At 37.0% G+C, this 22777-nt stretch overlaps 1 protein-coding gene across 1 annotated transcript in view; it reads left to right on the top strand.

Annotated features, from left to right (window-relative positions):
- Positions 1–22777, top strand: part of LOC126235237 (kinesin-like protein KIF19) — a 605478-nt gene that overhangs the window by 564641 nt on the left and 18060 nt on the right. Inside the window, exons 15-16 of the mRNA XM_049943969.1 lie at positions 2276–2410; positions 6422–6496. Coding sequence (XP_049799926.1) covers positions 2276–2410; positions 6422–6496 — 210 coding nt within the window. The remainder of the gene's footprint in view (positions 1–2275; positions 2411–6421; positions 6497–22777) is intronic.

Genomic DNA, 22777 nt, shown 5'->3' with positions numbered 1-22777 from the left:
TTTGTTACCTAATGAAATAAATGCATTGTTACTGTATGTATGAATAGCCTTCTACATAATGGAACCTTTAAGGAACCCAAAGTATGACATGGACAATATATTATTAGCAGTCAGTTCCTTAAGAAGATGCTTCAACACAACCTTTTAAAATATTTTTGAAAAAACTGGAAAAATAAAATTGATCAATAGTTTGATGGTATCCCTTTCTCCCCCTTCTATTTATCAGTAGTTTGATGGTGTCTCTTTCTCCCCCCTTATTGTAAAGAGGCTTAACTTCAGCATATTTTAGCCAGTCTGGAAATATTCCACTGATAAGAAACTAATTACACAAATAACTTAAGATAGAACTCAACTCACATGAGCACTCTTTCCTTAACTTCATTGTTATATTATCATAACCACTAGAATACTTTGATTTTAATGATTTTATGATGGATGCTACTTCTTTGGGAGATGTGAGTGTCATTACCAATTTACAGAACTTATTTGTAGAGACTGTTATCAGACATTCCATTGGACTGTTTATTGAACCTGATAATCTCAAGCAGTCAGTAACACAAAGAAAGTATTTGTTTAAGAGGTTTGCAACATTACATGCACTTGTTACCAATATCTCATTTATTTTTAGACCTATCTGTTCCTCTTCCTTTCTGGCCCCAACTGTCTCTGTCTTCACTATATCCTATATAGTTTTTTATTTTGTTACCTGATGTAATTATCTTTTTCTTGTAATAAAACTATTTAAATTTCTGGATTGCCTGCTTCAGTATTTTGCAGTATTCTTTGTAATGCATTAGATGCTAACTTCAGAGCTGCTCCTAGATAATACAAACAGTCTCCTTTTTGTCCCACATGATACATTTATTCCTTGTGTAACCCAAGGTTTATTTTTAGATTTCCATTTGATTTGAATTGCCTTTATGGCAAAACAATTTTCAAATGAGGAAGTAACTTTATTAATGAATGCTTTATATTTTCCATTTGAATCAGAAGTATTGTAAACATCTATCCATTTCATGTCTTAGGAGAATCTCCTAAAATTCTCTCAATTTTTGACTGATTTATTATAGTGTTGTACTCAGATTTAATAGTTTTTATATCCTGACAAGTTTCAACACTTAGTATAAGATGCTGCATGTCATGAACAGAGAGTCTATTTACTATTGTTTTTGTGATATGACTAGATTTGTCTTCAAAGAAATTATGAATATCAGTCACAGCATTTACATACTCTGGTTACAAAGTTCACAATAGGAATTAAATTGAATGACATTGTTACTGTAAAGGACCTATTATGAAATTCTACTTCTCTTGCTCCAGCTTTTAAGTGCTACTCTGAGCAAAATTCATTAATATCAATATTCTTGATATCTGACAAATGTGCCAACTCCTCCTTTTTCCATATTTTCTCTACAGGTGTAAGAGGCTAACTTGAAACCTATAACATTTAACATGTCTATATCAGGTGTAAAATGATGTTCAGAGAGATAGATAATATCAACTGCTTTGCTCAACTCTAATTCTTCAACACAAATAAGCAGTTCATTAAGCTTACATCTCAATCATCAGATTTTCTGATGGAGTAATGATAACTGATTTTGTGCACTGGCTGAGTTACAACTGGATGAACCTAATTTTTCTGTCACTTTTTGAATATCTCTAGTTTAAGTAAGGGGGTGTTTGCATGAATAGTTTACATTAAATTTTGCTTTCTGACTGCCTGTTTTATCAATGTAAATATCATTTTCAACCTGTCCCTGTAACATCTTTTGTTTCTGCCCTTTCTACCCTAAAAAACAGTTATTCTGTCTCTTGTAACCACTTGTACTTCACCAAATGCCATAGTGCCCCTCTTAAGGTTTTTCTATTAGCTCAGACAGTTTTCCCTTCCATCTCCAGTTGAGAAGCAGGTCATACATAGTACAGTCCCACCTACCAATAGAGTCAACAAAAACCACACCATAATGAGACCACATACCTGATCCGAGCAGTCATTCCACCTCTCAATTAGCTCTCCTGGCAGACAGAAGCCCAACACTAGTATGTCCTGTTGCTGAATCTCTCTATACCAGGTCAGTCTCAGTTGAATTATTAGGATTCCCGTCTATGCTGTTGCCTGCCCTACCCACTATTACCACAGTGACGTCCTTTGTGAAGCGTTTGCAAAGTGGACTTACATCTAAGTATTATGACAGATTTACATTAGCAATCATTTATCACATATTTACTTTTCCATTTTTACTGAAATGATATAAATTACCTGTGTGTGTTGCAGCTCCGCCGGGTCTGATGGGAGTCTTTCTTCTTTGCCACCCATCACAGCACCACCAGTAGGGGGACGCTTTGCAGGCTCCCCACCATCTGCTGTGCTCTTCCCACCAATAAACACAAATCCACCTCAGCCTCACAGGTGAACCAAACTCTCAAAATTCTACATCTTGCACTAATTACAAAAACTTCTTTGATTAAAAGATAATTAAATATTTTACACATCGCCAAATTTCACAGCATACTCTATGCAGGCATGAAGGATTATCTTGAAAGTCTGCATTAGTTTTTCCTATGAGTATTGTTTAGCTAATAGTACATGAGACATGTTAGAGAGGTGAGAACTTAATAACTACTCTGAGTAAGTCTATAGTTCTAAAATACTTTGAGTTGTAGAATGACTGAGATTATGATAAAACAGGGTATGATATATATGATAAGCTAAAAAGTGAAAGTGCTTATGACCATAGCTGTTTTGTGCCCTAAAACCATAATCTTAATCTAAGAAGTGAAAGCTGCAGCACACTACATTTCATTAATAAATATCTTAGTCTGGTACATTTTATTATATTTGTCTACAATGAATTTTTCAAATTATGTCACATTTCTTAAATTAAGTTAGGAATTTCATTTATCACCTTAAAAGTTCTCAGTTAAATTTCTATGTCAAATTCAGATAAAATTAAAAGCTTTTAGTGATTGCCTCCAGGATCATTATTAGAGAATAAATCAGACTGATAGTGATGTAGGTATTGTATTGTATTGTATTTATTGGTCCAGTAAATCTTACATGTACAGTACAGCACATCAGATATTGGACAGGTCAAAGTATATCTTACAATTAAAACACTTTAGAAACTAGAAAATTATGTTCACAAAATTAGAAACTTGAAGTTTACAACTGAATACATGTATAAGCCAATATTAACGATTAAAGTATTTGCATGGTCCTCACTTAAGCTCTAAGGATTTTTGAGGAACTCTTCTACACTATGAACTGACATGTACACTAGAGAATTACATTCACAGAATTTTACTTCATATACTGGGCAAGTCGGTGTATAACTTATACTTGAACCCCATTAGAAACTTGAGAATTACATCTGAATGTATTTATAGGCCAATATTAATGGTTACAGTATATGCATAATCATCACTTAGACTCTCGAGGATTTTGGAGGAACTCTTCCACACTATAAAAGCATTGTGTCAACAGATATTCTTTTAATGCTGCTTTAAAAATTTTTACATCAGTCTTTACTTTAATTTCTCTTGGCAATTTATTGTAGATAATTTTTCCATGGTGTAATGTTCCTTTCTGGCACAAACTGGTTTTTGTATGGAGTACATGAAAGTCAGTTTTCTGTCTTGTATTATGATGATGAACATTTTCATTTTTGGGGAGGATACTAGGATTTGTTATTGTATATTTCTTTATAAACATTGCACTTTCAAAAAGGAAAATACATGGAAGGGGAAGAATCCCCATCCTTTTAAATAATGGTCTACATGGCTTGTTCCTTTTTTTTCCAGCCATGATTCTCACTATTCTTTTTTGCATCCTGAAGAGTTTTAGGCAGGATGGCGAGTTACCCCAAAAAGTGATCCCATCTTTTAAGACAGAATGTATATTAGAATAGTAAACTGTCATTAGACAGTCCTTATGACAGCAGTTTTCTAGCACTCTCATTAAATAACACATGGTACTTAGCTTCTTTAATATGTTGTCAATGTGAGTTTCCCATCTAAGATTATCCTGTAGCCAGACCCCCAGAAATTTTGTATTAGGCACACTTGCAATATCCGTGTCTGACATCTGAATTCTTATATCCTCTTCAATGTTTCTCTTGACATTATGAAAATTTAATGCTACTGTTTTGCTTTTATTTATTATTAGTTTGTTTTGGTTGAACTAGTTTACAACATTTGTTAATGCCTCAGACAGTCTTGTCTGTAGTATCTCTGCAGTCTCCCCGCTGACTAATATGCTTGTGTCATCTGCAAACTGGATAGTGCTATGGTACTGGTTGGTTGATGTTAGGTCATTTATATATATCAAAAATAGGATGGGGTCCAGTACCGAGCCCTGCGGTATTCCATATTTTACTGCTTTATAATCAGAATAGTGTCTTGTTGATTTATTTTCTTTGTGAAAATGTATTTCTACTACTTGCTTGCGGTCAGTAAGATATGATCTAAGCCAGCTGTTAGGCATACCTCTGATACCAATTCTTTCAAGCTTCTGCAGCAATAGAGTGTGGTCTATGATGTCAAAAGCCTTAGACAGATCGAGGCATATGCCAGTTACTTTTTGTCCACTATCAATTTTTTCGAGTACTTCACCCAGAAATTCATATATTGCTGTTTCTGTTGATTGGCCTTTCCGGAAGCCATGTTGGGTTGTGGATAATATTTTGCACTTTTCTAGAAAATCTAGCAACCTCTTACGAAAAATTTTTTCTAGTATTTTCGAAAATGTAGATAGCAAGGCAATAGGTCTATAATTGGCTATGTCTTCTTTCTTACCCTTTTTGAACAGTGGTTTTAGTTTCACTGTCTTTAAGCAGGAAGGAAAGACTCCATTTGTTAATGAGCTGTTGAAAATGTGGGCTAATGGTATTGCAATGAGGTCCCCCACATTTTTAATGACATAATCTGGAATCTCATCCACACCTGTTGAAAATTTTGTTTTTAACTCTCTAATTGATAGTATAATTTCCTTAGGGTTGGTTGGAGTAAGAAACAGGGAGTTGCAGTTTCTGTTTTGATTGGATGGTGTTGTAGCAGGATTTTTATTTGAAGATTTTATGTCAGATAGTAATTTTTCACTAATATTTGCAAAGTATGTATTAAAAGCATTGGCTACTTCTTCTGGATTTGTAATTTTTTTGCTATCTTGGATTACCTGGAGATTTACATTTTGGGAGGTCTCATTTCCTACTTGTTCTCTGACTATCTTCCACATGGCTTTCATTTTGTTCCTGGCCATTTTTATATGGTGATCATTTGTTGTTTTTTTAGATTCTTTTATGACTTTGTGAAGCACTCTCTTATAATTCTTGAAATGCACCAGAAATTCTTCTGTAACATTTTGTGTTTTTGCGATTTCATAAAGTCTCCTCTTTTCAGCAAATGATATTTTAATGCCTTTCGTCAGCCATGTAACATTTCTTTTTTTAGTTTTTAATGTTTGGTTTTTAACTGGAAAAGAAATATTGAAATAATGGGAGAATATTTCCATGAACATGTCAAACTATTTACATGTGTCCTCATAGTTGTCTATATCATTCCATGTTTCTTTTTTCAGTAAGTGCCTGAAGTGTTCTAGGTTGTGCTTGCTAAAATTTCTACCTTTTCTTGTCATTTGTTGTTCAGTATTTCCTGCAGTGTCTACTGGGAATTCAATAAACTGTGCATAATGATCGCTGAAACCTGTATTCATATTTCCAGATTTGTATAAATATTTATCTGTATTTATTAGTATCTGATCTATAGCACTGCTTGACGATTTGGTGACTCTGGTGGGGGATTTGATAGTTGTATGTATGTTGTAGGTTTTTAATAAGGCCTCAAGGTGTAATCTGTCTTTTGAGTTCTTGTTGAAATCTATATTAAAGTCACCACATATGATGGTTGTTTTACTAACTATTTTTATACTGTTAAGTGCCTTCTCAAGATTTTCAATGAAAGTAGTTACATTTCCATCTGGGCTTCTATATATGCAAATAACAATTATATTTAAATTTGTCAGTTCTGTAGCAGAAATTTCGAAGTTTTGCCCTTCCCCTAGCTGGTTAGGCTTGGCATTTTGTCCAAATTTGATGTGGCTGTTAAAGAAAGACTTTGTAGCCATTTATTGTTCTCTTATTATATTTATTACAATATTTCTTATAACCAAAACTTCATGGTAATATTCGTGAACTCTTGTAGTGATGTGGCGAAACACTTTTACCAGCATATCTACCACGTATCATATTTATTCAGTGCAATAAATCCATGATAACATTTTGCATTTGTGCAAGGACTTTAGAAAGCAATGTAGGTCCTTTGGGGCCAACATAATCACTTCCCTGGTTATTTATAATTTATTTTTTTCAGGAAGTATATGACACTTCATATCTAAAATATGTGGTATGCTTTTCTATTAAAATAGGATGGCTCAAACACCTGGTCCAACAGAAATGGTGCCATCATCACGTCTGCCGCGTCCTCTACCTCGAAACGAAGTGTAAGTTTCTCCATTTCTTCCACTCTCTGTAGAGGTACAAATAAATGGATATGTCATGGTTGTTTTTCATATACCACCTGATACCAACAGCATATTATTTTTAATTCTCTGAACATACTTTTTATACTATATCAAACAATGGAAAATCAAGGATGGAATGCAACAATACCAGAGAAGGAAAGTTGCTACTCACCATATAGTGGAGACACTGAGTCACAATAGTCACAACAAAAAGATTCACCCAATTGTAGCTTTCAGCCATAAAGGCCTTTGTCAGTAGTAGACACACATGCACACACACACTCACACAAACGCAACTTCACACACATCTGCAGTCTCCTGCTACTGATTTACCTTTTAAAAACTAAAGAAGAAATATAGTTCATGGCTATCTGTGTATGACCTGCTGCCACATAGCAAACATCATCCTATATTTGTATTTCATTAAAATACATACATTATAATGATGGTTAAAAACAGGCTAAAGGTAAGAAAATGTGACAATGGTATGGTAAGTTATGCCTCCATGTTCTGTTTATGTACAATATTTCAGTTTGGTTAGAAGATCACACAATAAATCAGTTATAATTGTTGACCCGAGGCCCATGAAATCAATCAAAAGAATGCCCTTTTCATTCCAAAAAATGGTATGTATCATTTCTCTATTTGAGAAAGGAGATTGCTTAAACTTTTTTGGCTTGGTTGAACTTGGATGATGCTACTGCAATGTCTTGTTGTGATTCTGCACTTGTGTATGATATCCCTATCTCGTCACATGTAACCATGTGGGAAAACAAATTGTCTACATCTTGTCTATACCATTGGAAAAACCGCCATGCTTTATGCATTCTTTGCTCTTTTTGCTGAGAGGTGAGCATTTTTGGAACCCACCTCTTACACATTTTGTGCTATCCAAGCTGTTCAGTGGTAATCCTATAAATTGAGGTTCGAGCAACATTTTGGATTCATTAGCCAGACCACTAAGAGTCAATTGCTGATCACTTCAAAGTTTTTGGTTCACTTGATCAACAATGTCATCAGTCCAAATCCTGGGTCTGCCACTCCGCAGCTCATCATGAACATTTGTGCAGCCACTTTGAAATATTCAGCACAATTTTAGAACTTGTTTTATTTCAGGTCCATACATTATGCATAACTTGCAATGGATTTCTGCTGCTAAAGGTCCTTTTACCAGAAAAAATCTAATCACACCATGCACTTCACAACTTACAGGGTCTGCAATGGTCTCAGCCACAGCGATCTGCTCTCAGTGACTGGCGAGTGACAACTGAATCAAACCAACACTGCAGTAGGTTTCTGAAGAGGCAGCAGAAATCCCTGCATGTGTGAAACTTTGTTTGGGCCTACCATCAGTTCAGTATTGGTCACCAACCCTCATAAAAATGATATGTGATAACTTAAGTTATGGAGTACATATACTTCATAATCCCTTTTTTTTCTATGAATTTAGCTATTGGCCATAGCTAATTCTGTTGCAGTTTCCCATTCCAAAACACCATCATTATAACATGACACTTTCACAATATTTAAGAACTTTAATGTCAGTATTTACTAAAATACCAATAATAAAGTACCGGTAGGTCCAACTCTCCAACTCTCTCTGATGGCTTGTCCTTCATCTTTGTTTCCCAGTATACTCAGTAAACATGGGTCCCTCTCATCTTGGGGTCTGATTTACTTGCCCCTTCAGTCTGATCTTTCTCATCTTATGCCTCCTTCCTTACTGAGAAAACAGCTAATAGTTCTAAAAGCTAGAAATAGGTTTCTTATTTTTAAATGTGTCTATTGATAGCCTTGGAATGTTGCCTTCTGAAGACAAGCACTGGTTAGCCATTCTGTCTCTTTGCAATTTTCTCATTAGTTATTTATAAATATGGACTATGGAAATGAAAACATGCTTTTGCATTTTATTGTCAGAAGCGGGCTGATGACTGAGGTAGCATGGGACACATAACAAACATGACAATTAGACATTGTGGATGCTGCAATTTGCCCATACAGCACCTGGCAGTATCTTTCACAGTAACTGCCATCTATGTCTAGCTGACAGACTTTCTAACGCTATCATCTCTCAATATATTGAACATTATCAAAAAATTAAAATACCTTCCAAACCTCACTTTTACAATAAACTGGTTCAGATAAATTTTTTTCTTCTTCTTAAACAAATGAAAAACAGAGGTGACAGGCAGAAATTCATATTGCTGTCACATGTGTGTGTGCTTTCAAAAGGCCGCTTGTGTGGGAGTGCTATGCCTTCTGCTGAGGGCACCTCAGACTTGTGTCTGTCTGTGTGTGTGTGTGTGTGTGTGTGTGTATGTGTGTGTATGTGTGTGTGTGTGTGAGAGAGAGAGAGAGAGCCTGCCATGGGCCCCAGTCTATTTAAGGTCTGCTGAGTTACACTCGGCCTCAATTCTCTTTGTATATTGCTACAGCTCTCTGTGTACATAATTTGTTCCTGCTGATTATTGCTTAATAACTGTGTTCAAGTTATTAGTGCTTCTGTGGAAGTTGTGTTCAGTCTACTGGTCATGTTCTACTTGTACCTTATTACAACATGATTGGTGACAAGTGTGGCCAAGTTACCCACACAGATTTCTACTTTGGTTGGTCCTCTGTTTATTCTCATGATGGCTGGCAGTGTTATGGGGGACATTTTATCTTGTTTGGTCAAAAGCAAGTCATATGCCACAGCACTGCACCACCAATTACAGGTGCTGTACAATCAAACTAAGAAACTTCAATCACTGGCTGCTGTTTGGTCTACTCGGTATACTCCCCAGTCTGTGTCGCCTGCTGTTTTGCCATCCACGGCCCCACTTTTTATTTGCTTCCTTTCTCTACATAGGATGAGTCTATTGAGGAATGGGATGCATGCATGAAAGATAACACTTTCAGGCTTTTTGGATTATTGATGCTATTTTATGTCATGCCTTGTTCCTTTAATGGATATTGCCAAGAATGTATCACGTCCTATGTCAACTTGCCCCTTTGCAGGATCCATATTCTTTAATGTTTAACCAAATGTGTGAACTTCTTTCAAAATACTACTGTAAGTTCACCTATGTTATTACACTCTGAGTTGAGCTCTACCTCTGTATAACACAACCACCCCAACCCCATCACACTTGGGCTGCTGAACTCCATGGGTTAAGTTGTCATTGTCATTTTCTGCCCAATGTACATAAAGAGCCATACACAGATCAGTTGGTGAGAGATGCTATCATTCATTTCTCTCTGGACCATGAGGTATGAGAGCATGCCCTCCAGTGTGAAAATCCATCCCTCTCTGGGGTTTTAGCTATTGCACAATCGTTGAGATGTTGCGAGCTTTCGGTTACCAAATTTAGCCATGGAGTTAGGTGCCAGCACTCCAGCCCTCTCCTCCACACCAAGCTTCAGATATCTCACAGGGTGAAAACATGGTCGCAGTGCCCTACACATGTTCACAGTGTCAAGGTGGCTGGCCTTGCTCCCAGCAGCAGCCGTACCAACAAAGTAACAAGACCACCAAACAGCAAGGCATGCATTTCATTCTCTCATCCTGCCCTTATTGTTTTATCATCCATGAGTGCCCAGACTGCCCAAAATGCAGGGCTACCTATCATAATTGCAACAAAAAAGGTCACATTGCCTCTGTTTGTAATGCAAAAATTCAGTACAACAATCCTGATACAGATATGGACGTAAACATTTTATCAGCTATTTCTGTCATGCCAAACAAACTTTTCATTGATGTTATTGTTTGTACAAATAGTTGAGGTTGTCTTTTGTAGTTGCCAGCACTCCTATTTTTTTTTTTTTTAAGTTTTGCGAAGTTTCCATACTTTTTTTGTGTACTCTGAAAGACTAGATTGAAGTGTAATTTAGAGTTTTTTCAACCTTCCACCATTTATCTTGGGTTTGAAGTTTCTTGCAATGGTATCAAACCCCTTCATGAACATGTTTCTGCAATCGTGTCACTCCCATGCCCTATGTCACTCAAAGAACTTCATGTTTTTCTAGACAAAGTTGCCTATTACCATAGATTTTTTCCTGGGCCAGCAACAATCACACAGCCATCAAATGTGCAAAGAGACTCATTTTCACTGGTCAATGGCTTGTGAAACTGCATTTTGCGTCCTTAAGACTGTGTTGCTGTTTGTGTTGTGCTTAGTGACATACCAACCAGGCCACCACTTGGCCTTTGCAATGAGCGCTTCACAGTACGGGTTGGAGATGGTACTGGCTCATAGATATCCCAAAGACTCCAAATAGTCTATTACTTAGGCCTCAAAAATGCTGACTCCTGCTTAAACTAGGTACTCTCAGATAGAAAAGGAAGCTTTGGCCATCGCATTTGCTGTGAAGAAATTCCACATTTTTCTCTACAGTACCAAATTCCTCCTGGTCACTAGTCTCAAGCATTGGTTTGCTTATTCAGTCCTTCTGCATCCTTACCAGATAAAGTGGCACATTGCATTCAGTGTTGGGCTCTTTTCCTTTCAGATTACAACTATGACAGTGATTTTTGCCCTATGAATCAACATGCAAATTCTGATGCTTTGTCCTGCCTGCCGGCTGGTCAGAGCCCAGAATTTGATCAGGAGCAACTGCTTTGTTTCCACATTGATGTCGCCACACAGCATATGGTTGATGGTTTTCCTGTAATTAGCACATGGATCATGAAAGCTGTAACTTTGGATCCCATTTTGCAGAAAATTATAACATTCATACAACATGATTGGCTGGATCCACCACCTTCTCATGTATCTGACCCCCTGTGTAATAATTACATCTTTTGACATCAGTTCTCTGTTGTGGATGGTGTCCTGCTTTTAGACACACATCATGTGGCCCCTCGGGTAGTGATCCCTTCAGTGTTTCTCTCGGAGGTTCTCCATTTATTATATGCAGATCATTGGAGTGTATTATCCACAAGAGAGTTGGCCTGTCACACATGTTTTGGTATGGATTGTATGGTGACATATCCATCTGGTTGCCCCCTATTAATAGTGTGTAAAGCTCCAAGCAGTTCCCTGGGCATTGCTGTCTCCTTGGCTTATGCCATCCCATGTATGGACTATATGGATGTGGATTTCACTGGCCTCTTTCTCAATGCTTATTGGCTGTTGGTCACTGATGCATATTCTCATTTTCCCTACGTCATTCATTGTGTTTCCACATTTAAACCACCACTGTCTCAACCTCCTCCAAAATTTTTTCACTCATAGGCTTGTCCACAACATTAGTGTCCAATAATGGTCCACAAGTTTCATTGCAATAGTTTGCAGCAATTTGTGATTTCCATGCTATCTGTCACATCCATACTCCACCATTCCATCCACAATCTAATAGTGAGGTGGAATGCCTTGGGTAAATGTTCCAAACTCAGGTGAAAAAGTATATTGCCATCTCTCCATCTGATCTTGCCTTAGATCAATTTCTCTTCTCATACTGTTTCACACCATTCAGCAAGAAGAGCCCAGAGGAGCTATTCCACAGGTCCCAGCCAAGGATACAGTTACACCTCCTGCATCCTCCACCTGGACACCAACCCATGCAGGTGCTGTATCTCTTCTGGACAGGTGTGGCTGTCTGAGTACACAGTTTCAGACTTCACCCTAAATGAACTTCTGCTGTCATCACCAGATATCAGGGGAAACCTCTGTTTAATGTGTACAAGAATGACAGGCTATGCTTGAGATATCATCACCAACTTCACCTTCAAGTTGATTGGTGGGTGCCTGCCGTCACTTCTGAGCCCATCCACATTGGGCATCACATCACCTGCTGCTGCTGGTTCTCCACTCCTGCAGGGGCAAGGGCATCGCCCTTGGTGGCTAAACCAACAGTACTCTGTTGCTTCTGACACCACTGTCAGGGATTCCATCATCCACTCATGAGCAACTGCTGATACGACTATCATCAGCACCTCAAGCATCATCACCAGAGCTGATGCCCAAGATCGACATGGAAACAGCCCCAGCATTGCCAGTGTTGCTTCATGGTTTGACATGGGAAGGTGGGCACAGAATTGCACTTCAGACTGCAAACTCCCACTGCAGCATGACAATTTAGCCAGAACCCAGCAAATGAGGAGGACAGTGTGGACTTCTCAAAAATCTGTGCTATTCCTAAGACAGGAGGACTGCAGTCATGCGTGTACATACTTTCCATAAGTCTTGTGTGTGGCGGTGCTACGTCATCTGCAGAGGGCACCACAGGCTTGTGTGTGTGTGTGTGTGTGTGTGTGTGTGAGAGAGAGAGAGAGAGAGATCACCATCAGAACCCACCATGGGCCCCAGTCTATTTAAGGCTAGCCGAGCTATGCTCAGCTTCAGTTCTCTATATTTATTGCTACAGCTCTTTGCATACATAATTGGTTCCTGCTGAATGTTACTTAAATACTGTGTTCAAGTTGTTAAGGCTTCCATGGAATAAAGTTGTGTTCAGTCTACTAGTTGTGTTGTACTTATACCTAACAGCAACACATATCTGATACAAAAATTGAAAGTAATTATTTTAACTTATTTTGTTTGTTGAAGATCATTACATTTTATTCATATTGTTGGAAAATCAGTCTTGAGGTATTCATATTCCTGAGTGATACAGAAGATTATTAGGTTCATTGAATACTGAATACCAATACAAATAATAAAATTTCCAGGTGTTTACATTTACTATTAGCACATTTATTCCACATTTTCCAAATGATTATGCTTCAAGTAATCAATTATAACTGTGAAACAACACATATATAATACAAAACCAACTTTCTCGTGTCACTACCTGGAAACTTCTAACTTGCAACTTGCCAAACAGGACAAAGATAATTTGTATGTCAAAGAAATTCTTTTAAATAACAAATTAATTTCTCATCAATAATTGTTTCTGTAGTTAACTAGGTTCCCACACACATCTAATGTGGCACCACAGCTTTTGGCTTCCTGTAGAGGTCTCACAAGCTACTGTTCACACAGGCAACCACAAATTCTGTGTAGTTCGACAGTTTTCAATATGACACCAGTTGAAATCGTGTGGGTGGCTATGAATGCTATATTAGAGGTTATGGAATTAGAGCTGTGACAAGAATTAAATACAATGAAAACAAAACTCCAATGTTGAATCCAAAAATAGATTTTGCACAGGGATAAATCAGGGGCCACAAAAACATTTATAAAAGAAATAACACTCAGAGATGAAAATGCTATCTGTAGTGGCAAACTAACCAACAGCTGGCATGTAAATAACATTGTCAGACACATCACTCTTCCAAGATTTTAAAATCTTATTGTATTCATTGATAAAGGCATTTTGAACAAATAATTTTTAGTTTAACAGCTGCCACATCACATTTAGGAGATATTTCCTGCATATAACCCACAATTCATACAATGCCTGGTGTTGCAAATCATGAAGTTTGTACAACTTGCATTTTTTGTTACACATATTAAGTTTATTTATTTATTCATCCAAAAATATTTTTAGTTTGTGGGATACATCATTGGTTTGCAAATATTGCATCCCCCGCCCCACAACACACATATAAATTGCTATTATTGTGGCTCAAGAAGCTGCAAATTTGTACCTTCGAACCACTGTTTTCACTTTATTCAATAATAAAACAAAAATATACTGAAATTGCATGGAGTAGAGAAACAAATGATTCAACGATAACTGCAATGGAATGCTCATATTTTGAAATACTGTTACAAAGGAGCAGTGGTGGAAGAAAAATGGCACAACAAAGTACAACCAAGTTGAGCTTTTTGTGGCACGACAGAAGATGCATTTCTTAATTTGCACCACTAGAAACTGGCAGTTCACGTGTGCAACTGCTTTCAGCTGCAGCATGCCACTAGCAGTGGTAACATTTTTGTTGTGTGTATGTGAACCCAACCTTGGATTTGAAAGTCTATAACAAGCGATTGTAATCTCTATGAAATTTAGGTAACCAAGTTTTGAAATAAAACCAAAAAATAATTAGTTTTTTTTTTTTTTTAAATTAACATACTTTATGTATGTCACTGAAACTCTCTGAAATTCAAGATTGCAGTTTTGAACTATCTGTATCATATAGTAAATATATGGAGTGTACTGGGTTGTTCAATATAATGTGCAAGTGGCCCATTCACAAGCTCAATTATGATAGGCACCCCCCCCCCCCTCCGCCCTCTCCCCCCTTCCGCTCTCCCCCCCACCCCCCCACCCCCCCATCCCTAGGATTTTGAATTTTGCAAGCATGAAATGTGAGCAGATTTCTGATCTGACAGTCCACTGTAGTCAAATATTTAACATAACATGTTGTTGTTGTTGTTGTGGTCTTCAGTCCTGAGACTGGTTTGATGCAGCTCTCCATGCTACTCTATCCTGTGCAAGCTTCTTCATCTCCCAGTACCTACTGCAACCTACATCCTTCTGAATCTGCTTAGTGTATTCATCTCTTGGTCTCCCTCTACGATTTTTACCCTCCACGCTGCCCTCCAATGCTAAATTTGTGATCCCTTGATGCCTCAGAACATGTGCTACCAACCGATCCCTTCTTCTAGTCAAGTTGTGCCACAAACTTCTCTTCTCCCCAATCCTATTCAATACCTCCTCATTAGTTACGTGATCTACCCACCTTATCTTCAGCATTCTTCTGTAGCACCACATTTCGAAAGCTTCTATTCTCTTCTTGTCCAAACTGGTTATCGTCCATGTTTCACTTCCATACATGGCTACACTCCATACAAATACTTTCAGAAACGACTTCCTGACACTTAAATCTATACTCGATGTTAACAAATTTCTCTTCTTCAGAAATGATTTCCTTGCCATTGCCAGTCTACATTTTATATCCTCTCTACTTCGACCATCATCAGTTATTTTACTCCCTAAATAGCAAAACTCCTTTACTACTTTAAGTGTCTCATTTCCTAATCTAATCCCCTCAGCATCACCCGATTTAATTTGACTACATTCCATTATCCTTGTTTTGCTTTTGTTGATGTTCATCTTATATCCTCCTTTCAAGACACTGTCCATTCCGTTCAACTGCTCTTCCAAGTCCTTTGCTGTCTCTGACAGAATTACAATGTCATCGGCAAACCTCAAAGTTTTTACTTCTTCTCCATGAATTTTAATACCTACTCCGAATTTTTCTTTTGTTTCCTTTACTGCTTGCTCAATATACAGATTGAATAACATCAGGGAGAGGCTACAACCCTGTCTCACTCCTTTCCCAACCACTGCTTCCCTTTCATGGCCCTCGACTCTTATAACTGCCATCTGGTTTCTGTACAAATTATAAATAGCCTTTCGCTCCCTGTATTTTACCCCTGCCACCTTCAGAATTTGAAAGAGAGTATTCCAGTTAACGTTGTCAAAAGCTTTCTCTAAGTCTACAAATGCTAGAAATGTAGGTTTGCCTTTTCTTAATCTTTCTTCTAAGATAAGTCGTAAGGTTAGTATTGCCTCACGTGTTCCAACATTTCTACGGAATCCAAACTGATCTTCCCTGAGGTCCGCTTCTACCAGTTTTTCCATTCGTCTGTAAAGAATTCGCGTTAGTATTTTGCAGCTGTGACTTATTAAACTGATTGTTTGGTAATTTTCACATCTGTCAACACCTGCTTTCTTTGGTATTGGAATTATTATATTCTTCTTGAAGTCTGTGGGTATTTCGCCTGTCTCATACATCTTGCTCACCAGATGGTAGAGTTTTGTCAGGACTGGCTCTCCCAAGGCCATCAGTAGTTCTAATGGAATGTTGTCTACTCCCGGGGCCTTGTTTCGACTCAGGTCTTTCAGTGCTCTGTCAAACTCTTCACGCAGTATCTTATCTCCCATTTCATCTTCATCTACATCCTCTTCCATTTCCATAATAACGTCCTCAAGTACATCGCCCTTGTATAAACCCTCTATATACTCCTTCCACCTTTCTGCCTTCCCTTCTTTGCTTAGAACTGGGTTGCCATCTGAGCTCTTGATATTAATACAAGTGGTTTTCTTCTCTCCAAAGGTCTCTTTAATTTTCCTGTAGGCAGTATCTATCTTACCTCTAGTGAGTCAAGCCTCTACATCCTTACATTTGTCCTCTAGCCATCCCTGCTTAGCCATTTTGCACTTTCTGTCGATCTCATTTTTGAGACGTTTGTATTCCCTTTTGCCTGCTTCATTTACTGCACTTTTATATTTTCTCCTTTCATCAATTAAATTCAATATTTCTTCTGTTACCCAAGGATTTCTGTTAGCCCTCGTCTTTTTACCTACTTGATCCTCTGTTGCCTTCACTACTTCATCCCTCAGAGCTACCCATTCTTCTTCTGCTGTATTTCTTTCCCCCATTCCTGTCAATTGTTCCCTTATGGTCTCCCTGAAACTCTCTACAACCTCTCGTTCTTTCAGTTTATCCAGGTCCCATCTCCTTAAATTCCCACCTTTTTGCAGTCTCTTCAGTTTCAATCTGCAGTTCATAACCAATAGATTGTGGTCAGAATCCACATCTGCCCCTGGAAATGTCTTACAATTTAAAACCTGGTTCCTAAATCTCTGTCTTACCATTATATAATCTATCTGATACCTATTAGTATCTCCAGGATTCTTCCAGGTATACAACCTTCTTTTATGATTCTTGAACCAAGTGTTAGCTATGATTAAGTTATGCTCTGTGCAAAATTCTACAAGGCGGCTTCCTCTTTCATTTCTTCCCCCCAATCCATATTCACCTACTATGTTTCCTTCTCTCCCTTTTCCTACTGACGAATCCCAGTCACCCATGACTATTAAATTTTTGTCTCCCTTCACTACCTGAATAATTTCTTTTATCTCATATACATTTCATCAATTTCTTCATCATCTGCAGAGCTAGTTGGCATATAAACTTGTACTACTGTAGTAGGCATGGGCTTTGTGTCTATCTTGGCCACAATAATGCGTTCACTATGCTGTTTGTAGTAGCTAACCAGCACTCCTATTTTTTTATTCATTATTAAACCTACTCCTGCATTACCCCTATTTGATTTTGTATTTATAACCCTGTAATCACCTGACCAAAAGTCTTGTTCCTCCTGCCACCGAACTTCACTAATTCCCACTATATCTAACTTTAACCTATCCATTTCCCTTTTTAAATTTTCTAACCTACCTGCCCGATTAAGGGATCTGACATTCCACGCTCCGATCCGTAGAATGCCAGTTTTCTTTCTCCTGATAACAACGTCCTCTTGAGTAGTCCCCGCCCAGAGATCCGAATGGGGGACTATTTTACCTCCGGAATATTTTACCCAAGACGCCATCATCATTTAATCATACAGTAAAGCTGCATGTCCTCGGGAAAAATTACGGCTGTAGTTTCCCCTTGCTTTCAGCCGTTCGCAGTACCAGCACAGCAAGGCCGTTTTGGTTAATGTTACAAGGCCAGATCAGTCAATCATCCAGAATGTTGCCCCTGCAACTACTGAAAAGGCAGCTGCCCCTCTTCAGGAACCACATGTTTGTCTGGCCTCTCAACAGATACCCCTCCGTTGTGGTTGCACCTATGGTATGGCCATCTGTATCGCTGAGGCACGCAAGCCTCCCCACCAACGGCAAGGTCCATGGTTCATGGGGGGGTAACATAACATACCTAATAATAATAATAAGTTTCTGAAAAAAAGTTCCCTGAAAGTAATGTATGTTTAGTATTGAGTAAGTGCTGTGGCTACAATGATATTCAGTTACACAAATTACATGAATGAACTGACACATTATGCTGACATTTCATTTGTTTAAAAAAGACCTAATTTGCATGTTGTTATTAATCAGACACAATAATGAAAAAATAAATATCAAATGAAAAAATGTTTATCTCCTTTAGTAATGTTATTATATTCCTTACATGTAGTTTCACAGCATATCTACATCAACCAAAAGTATATTTCAGAAGGTTAATGTTCCACAAAATTTACAACAATTTCATTCAAATTAGGACACAATGAAAAGATTTTTAGTATTGCATTAGATGCCAAAATTCCACATAATTTTTATATTTCAATAACAGTTTTTTAACTTCTTATTCACTTTTGTGTTGAACCCTATTCTATTTGAAAAATAAATAAATAAAATAATGAGTCTTGTTACAACACTCTGGTGGTACAAAATGCTAGTCAGCATATATCATTGTGCTACAAATATTTTCCACAAACAATCATTAACACAAGACATGTTTTTGTCACATAGTTTTTGATGTAGTCAGCAAACTTTTTTCAAAGCCATCAGAACCACAGTAAACACATTATAAACCTTCATCATATTCAACAATACAAACACCTAAGATGTGACGCAACTGATCGTGATCCACCACAATTCAGAATGAAGTTTCCTAACACTGACATCATCATCTTCCACATTATCATCACAAAAACACTATTCAATAATACCTCAATACAGCCTGTATCAGATCAATAACTTATCATAATACTTCACCCTAATGCTTCATCATTGCATTACACATAGACACATTGCATCATCATACTCATCTTGTCAGCTTCACATTACAAAAATACTCTGAACACAGAGTATCAATAATGAAACAAAAAGCAAACCAGTACATTTCTTTTCATTTAAGTGCTTCTGAAAAATATTGTCATCAGTAATCAGGTTTACTCACAGAATCACTCCTAGCTCTCACTTCTAATAATTTTCAAAACTTATCCTGCCTATATGGTCTGAAAAACAGCCTCATTTCTTAAATGACATGTGTAGTAGCATAATGTAGTTTGGAAAATACTCAAGATATGTTAATATGCAAGAAATTTCATCTTAAAAGCCATTGTAGTTCTCCTATAATAATTATATTCAAATGCTAACTGTAAATCTAGAATATGACAACAGCTACTATCAAGTCTGACCTAACTGACCTTTTTTCCAAACAGACACAAATTCACACAAATATAGTACAGCAGTTCCCCAAATATGTCAAAAATCAAGTACAAAGATTTCCGTACAACTAGATGGCACAAAAATTTCAAAATACATTAAGAGACCCAACTTTTCCAAAATATTTTCAAATCATAAACTATAAAATTAAAAGTTCATTTTAAAAAAGTAGAATATTTTTCAGACGTACCCAAGATTTATCAAAAAGGCACAGTACTGACTTAAATAGTTTTCATTTCAGCAAAATAATTTAAAAATAGTAACAAACTTCACCCATAAAAGTTTCTTAAAACCAAATCATAATAGAAAGACCTAGTGCACAAGAATTATTTCATGAAAAAATATTTTATTCTCTATTACAAATTTTACCACAGAATCTTGAATGGGTCTTGAGCGCAAGCCTTGTACAGAGATTTCTTTCTTCTCTCACACCTCCAGGAAAATTTTCATTGTTTCTACCTTCCTTTTGATTGTTCAGCTAGTTTTTCAGCCACAATTATCAAATTAATTGCTAAGGATAGTCATTGTTTGTACCTTGCTTTTGATTGTTCAGCTAGTTTTTCAGCTACAATTATCAAATTATTTGTTAAGGAGAGTCACATTTTCTCTCAGTTCACATTTGTTCATAAATGCAGGTACCTTCAATACTTTGTCACAACTTGTATGATTACTGCAGTGGGTGAGTGGTGTAGTGGTAGTCTGGAAATTTGAAAGTGATTAAACATGTCAAGGAGGAGTGCTCACAGGTCAATCTCAGGATCTCTCTTCTGGGACCTCATAACAATTTTACGGTTTGGGATACTGATGAACATGGGGCATGGTGTATGCTGATGATTTTCTAGCAGTGATTTCTGTAAACTGAATAACTGTTCTTGAGGAAAAAGCCTTTAGTGTAATGGAGCAGATGAGGAAGTCATGAAAAGAAAACATACTGACATATGTAGTGCACAAAACTGCCTATGTGCAGCTTAAGAGTAATTCACATGTAACTTGAAATTCAGTGTTTAAATTAGTCAACACCACCACAGCTAGAAAGGTAATCTTCAGATACCTTGTGGAATAAATTGATGAGAAGTGTGGTTGCAGGAATATGTATTTGAAGTAGTAGATAAGGCCTCTTATGAAGTGCCTGTGGTAACAAGTACCAATACTTTCAAGCTATCACTGTCCACCATGAACAGTGTGACATCCAGTTTTAGAGTCAGCGTACACACACATTAACTCTGTGTTGAGTGGCATAGAATAATTTTGCATTGAGGACAGAGGGGTTTGCTTTGTGAGGCTATCTAGGGCATTCAATACCCCCCCCCCCCCCCCCCAGTGGAGTCATACATATTTATCATAACATGACAGACCTCATTATTAGATTAATGTAGGTACATATTCACTAAGGAGGAGAAACCTGGACAATGCCCAGAGGATAAATGGCGTCAGGATCACCAGCCATCTCCAATTAAACAATTAGAGAGTAGGCACCTAGCCACAGGTAAGAGCCTATGGCTTCAGATATACTGTTACTGGAATACAAAGAAAAGTGTCACTGCAAATGTACTAGAGTACAATGGGTGCAAAATAAAGAGTTGCATTTGGCATTGAGTCTGATAGAACATGGGGTGGTGAAAGTGAAGCGTTCACTGATTACATTATGCATGTGGACCTCGAACCTTGTAATTAAGTGTCTATACCCTTGCCAACACACACACACCCTGACAAAAAATTAGTGCTGTTCCCACATCTGACACAGGTTAAATGCAGGGTGATTCATGAAGATATGTAAATATTTTAATATGTTATTTTACAAGTGAAACTAAAGAAAAAGTTCATATAAACATAGGTCCACAAAGGTTTAGTTACAGAGTTATGGCTGATAAAAGATTTTGCCTGTAATTTAGCAACTTCTCTAATATGAAGCTATTACAAAACTGTATGAGGTTAAATTAAAGCACAATTTCCATTTATTTTGTTGTTAATCTAATAAAACATGTCCCAGAAATGTATATACAGTAGTTTTCCAGAATATCCAGAGAAGCAAAGACATTATATAGTAAAATTTTTAATTTATTAACTACTTGGCACAATTTGCTTTAAAAATTTCAGACAATTGCACAAAGTTTTCAATAGAAGTTCTATGGAATTTAATTTTGGAAAAATGATGGTAATAACAACAAAACTGAAACTGTATGAATGTATTAGATAATCTGCTTTCATTAATACAATAACTCATGTGAATTCATATTAAACTGGAAAAAAACAAAGCTCAGTGTTAAGGAAGTTGTACAGTGTACATACAATTTCATGATACATTGACAGTAAATGTTCAGATATGTCTCCACCGAGTGCAATGTGTTTTAGCTGCATGTGTATGAACAGATTTTGTTCTTCTTATTGAATTCATAATGTAAGCAAGTAGTGAATCACATGTATTGACTTTGTCCTCATAAACTATGTCTTTCATCCATCATCATACACAAAAATCCATTGGTGTTAAATCTCGCAAAGTGGGTGGCCACAGATGTGTAGCACCACAAACAATCCATTTTTGGGGAAATGTTCATTTAAATATGTAGTAGCAACGTTCATGAAATGTTGAGGTGCACCATCATGTTGTAAATACATTTGCAATTGCATAGCATGTGGAACAACTTTGAGCAAGCAGGGAATTTCTTCTTGAAGGAATAGCAAGTACCTCTTGACAGTTGGATGTCCTGGGAAAATGAATGGTCCAATAAAGTGTGTGTTGATTATACCACACAAAAACATTTATGCTAAATTGCTGCTTGGAAATTGTGTTGTACTGTTGCATGTGGGTTTGCTTCAGACCATATGTGCTCCTTATGTAAATTTTTTTTACCATCTCAAGTAAATCGTGTCTCATCAGTGAATAAAATGTATTTGTGTAACTACCGATTAGTATTTAACCAGCTGCACTACTCCAAGTGAAGGGCAAGATCTCCTGGATGTAACAAATGCACTTTTTGTTTATGGTAAGGATACAGATTATTGTACTTGTGAGTATGCCATACTTTAGATTGTGAAATGCCTAATCATTGAGAGATACATCATGTACTGGCACCTGAATTGTTGAACTGCATCCATAATATCCTCTTCATTGTCTTCACATATCAAGCACTCAAACTGATTATGAATGCTAGGTAGAGAACCTGTCTCTCATAATATTCAAAATACTCCACTAATGGTTCATCCATTTGTAATCTTCCAAGTTGGATAATGTATGTGATATCCATTAACTGCAGCCATAGCATTACCATCACATTTGCCATAAATAAACAACATATCGACATATACCTCTGTCGTAAATTTGAAAGGAATCCCTATTTCATAAATAATCTACAAATTACAACAGTTACTATGTGGCAT

The sequence above is a fragment of the Schistocerca nitens genome, chromosome 2 (assembly GCF_023898315.1).
Source record: "Schistocerca nitens isolate TAMUIC-IGC-003100 chromosome 2, iqSchNite1.1, whole genome shotgun sequence".
In the NCBI taxonomy this organism is placed as follows: Eukaryota; Metazoa; Arthropoda; class Insecta; order Orthoptera; family Acrididae; genus Schistocerca; species Schistocerca nitens.
This window is presented reverse-complemented; position numbering and strand designations above follow the sequence as displayed.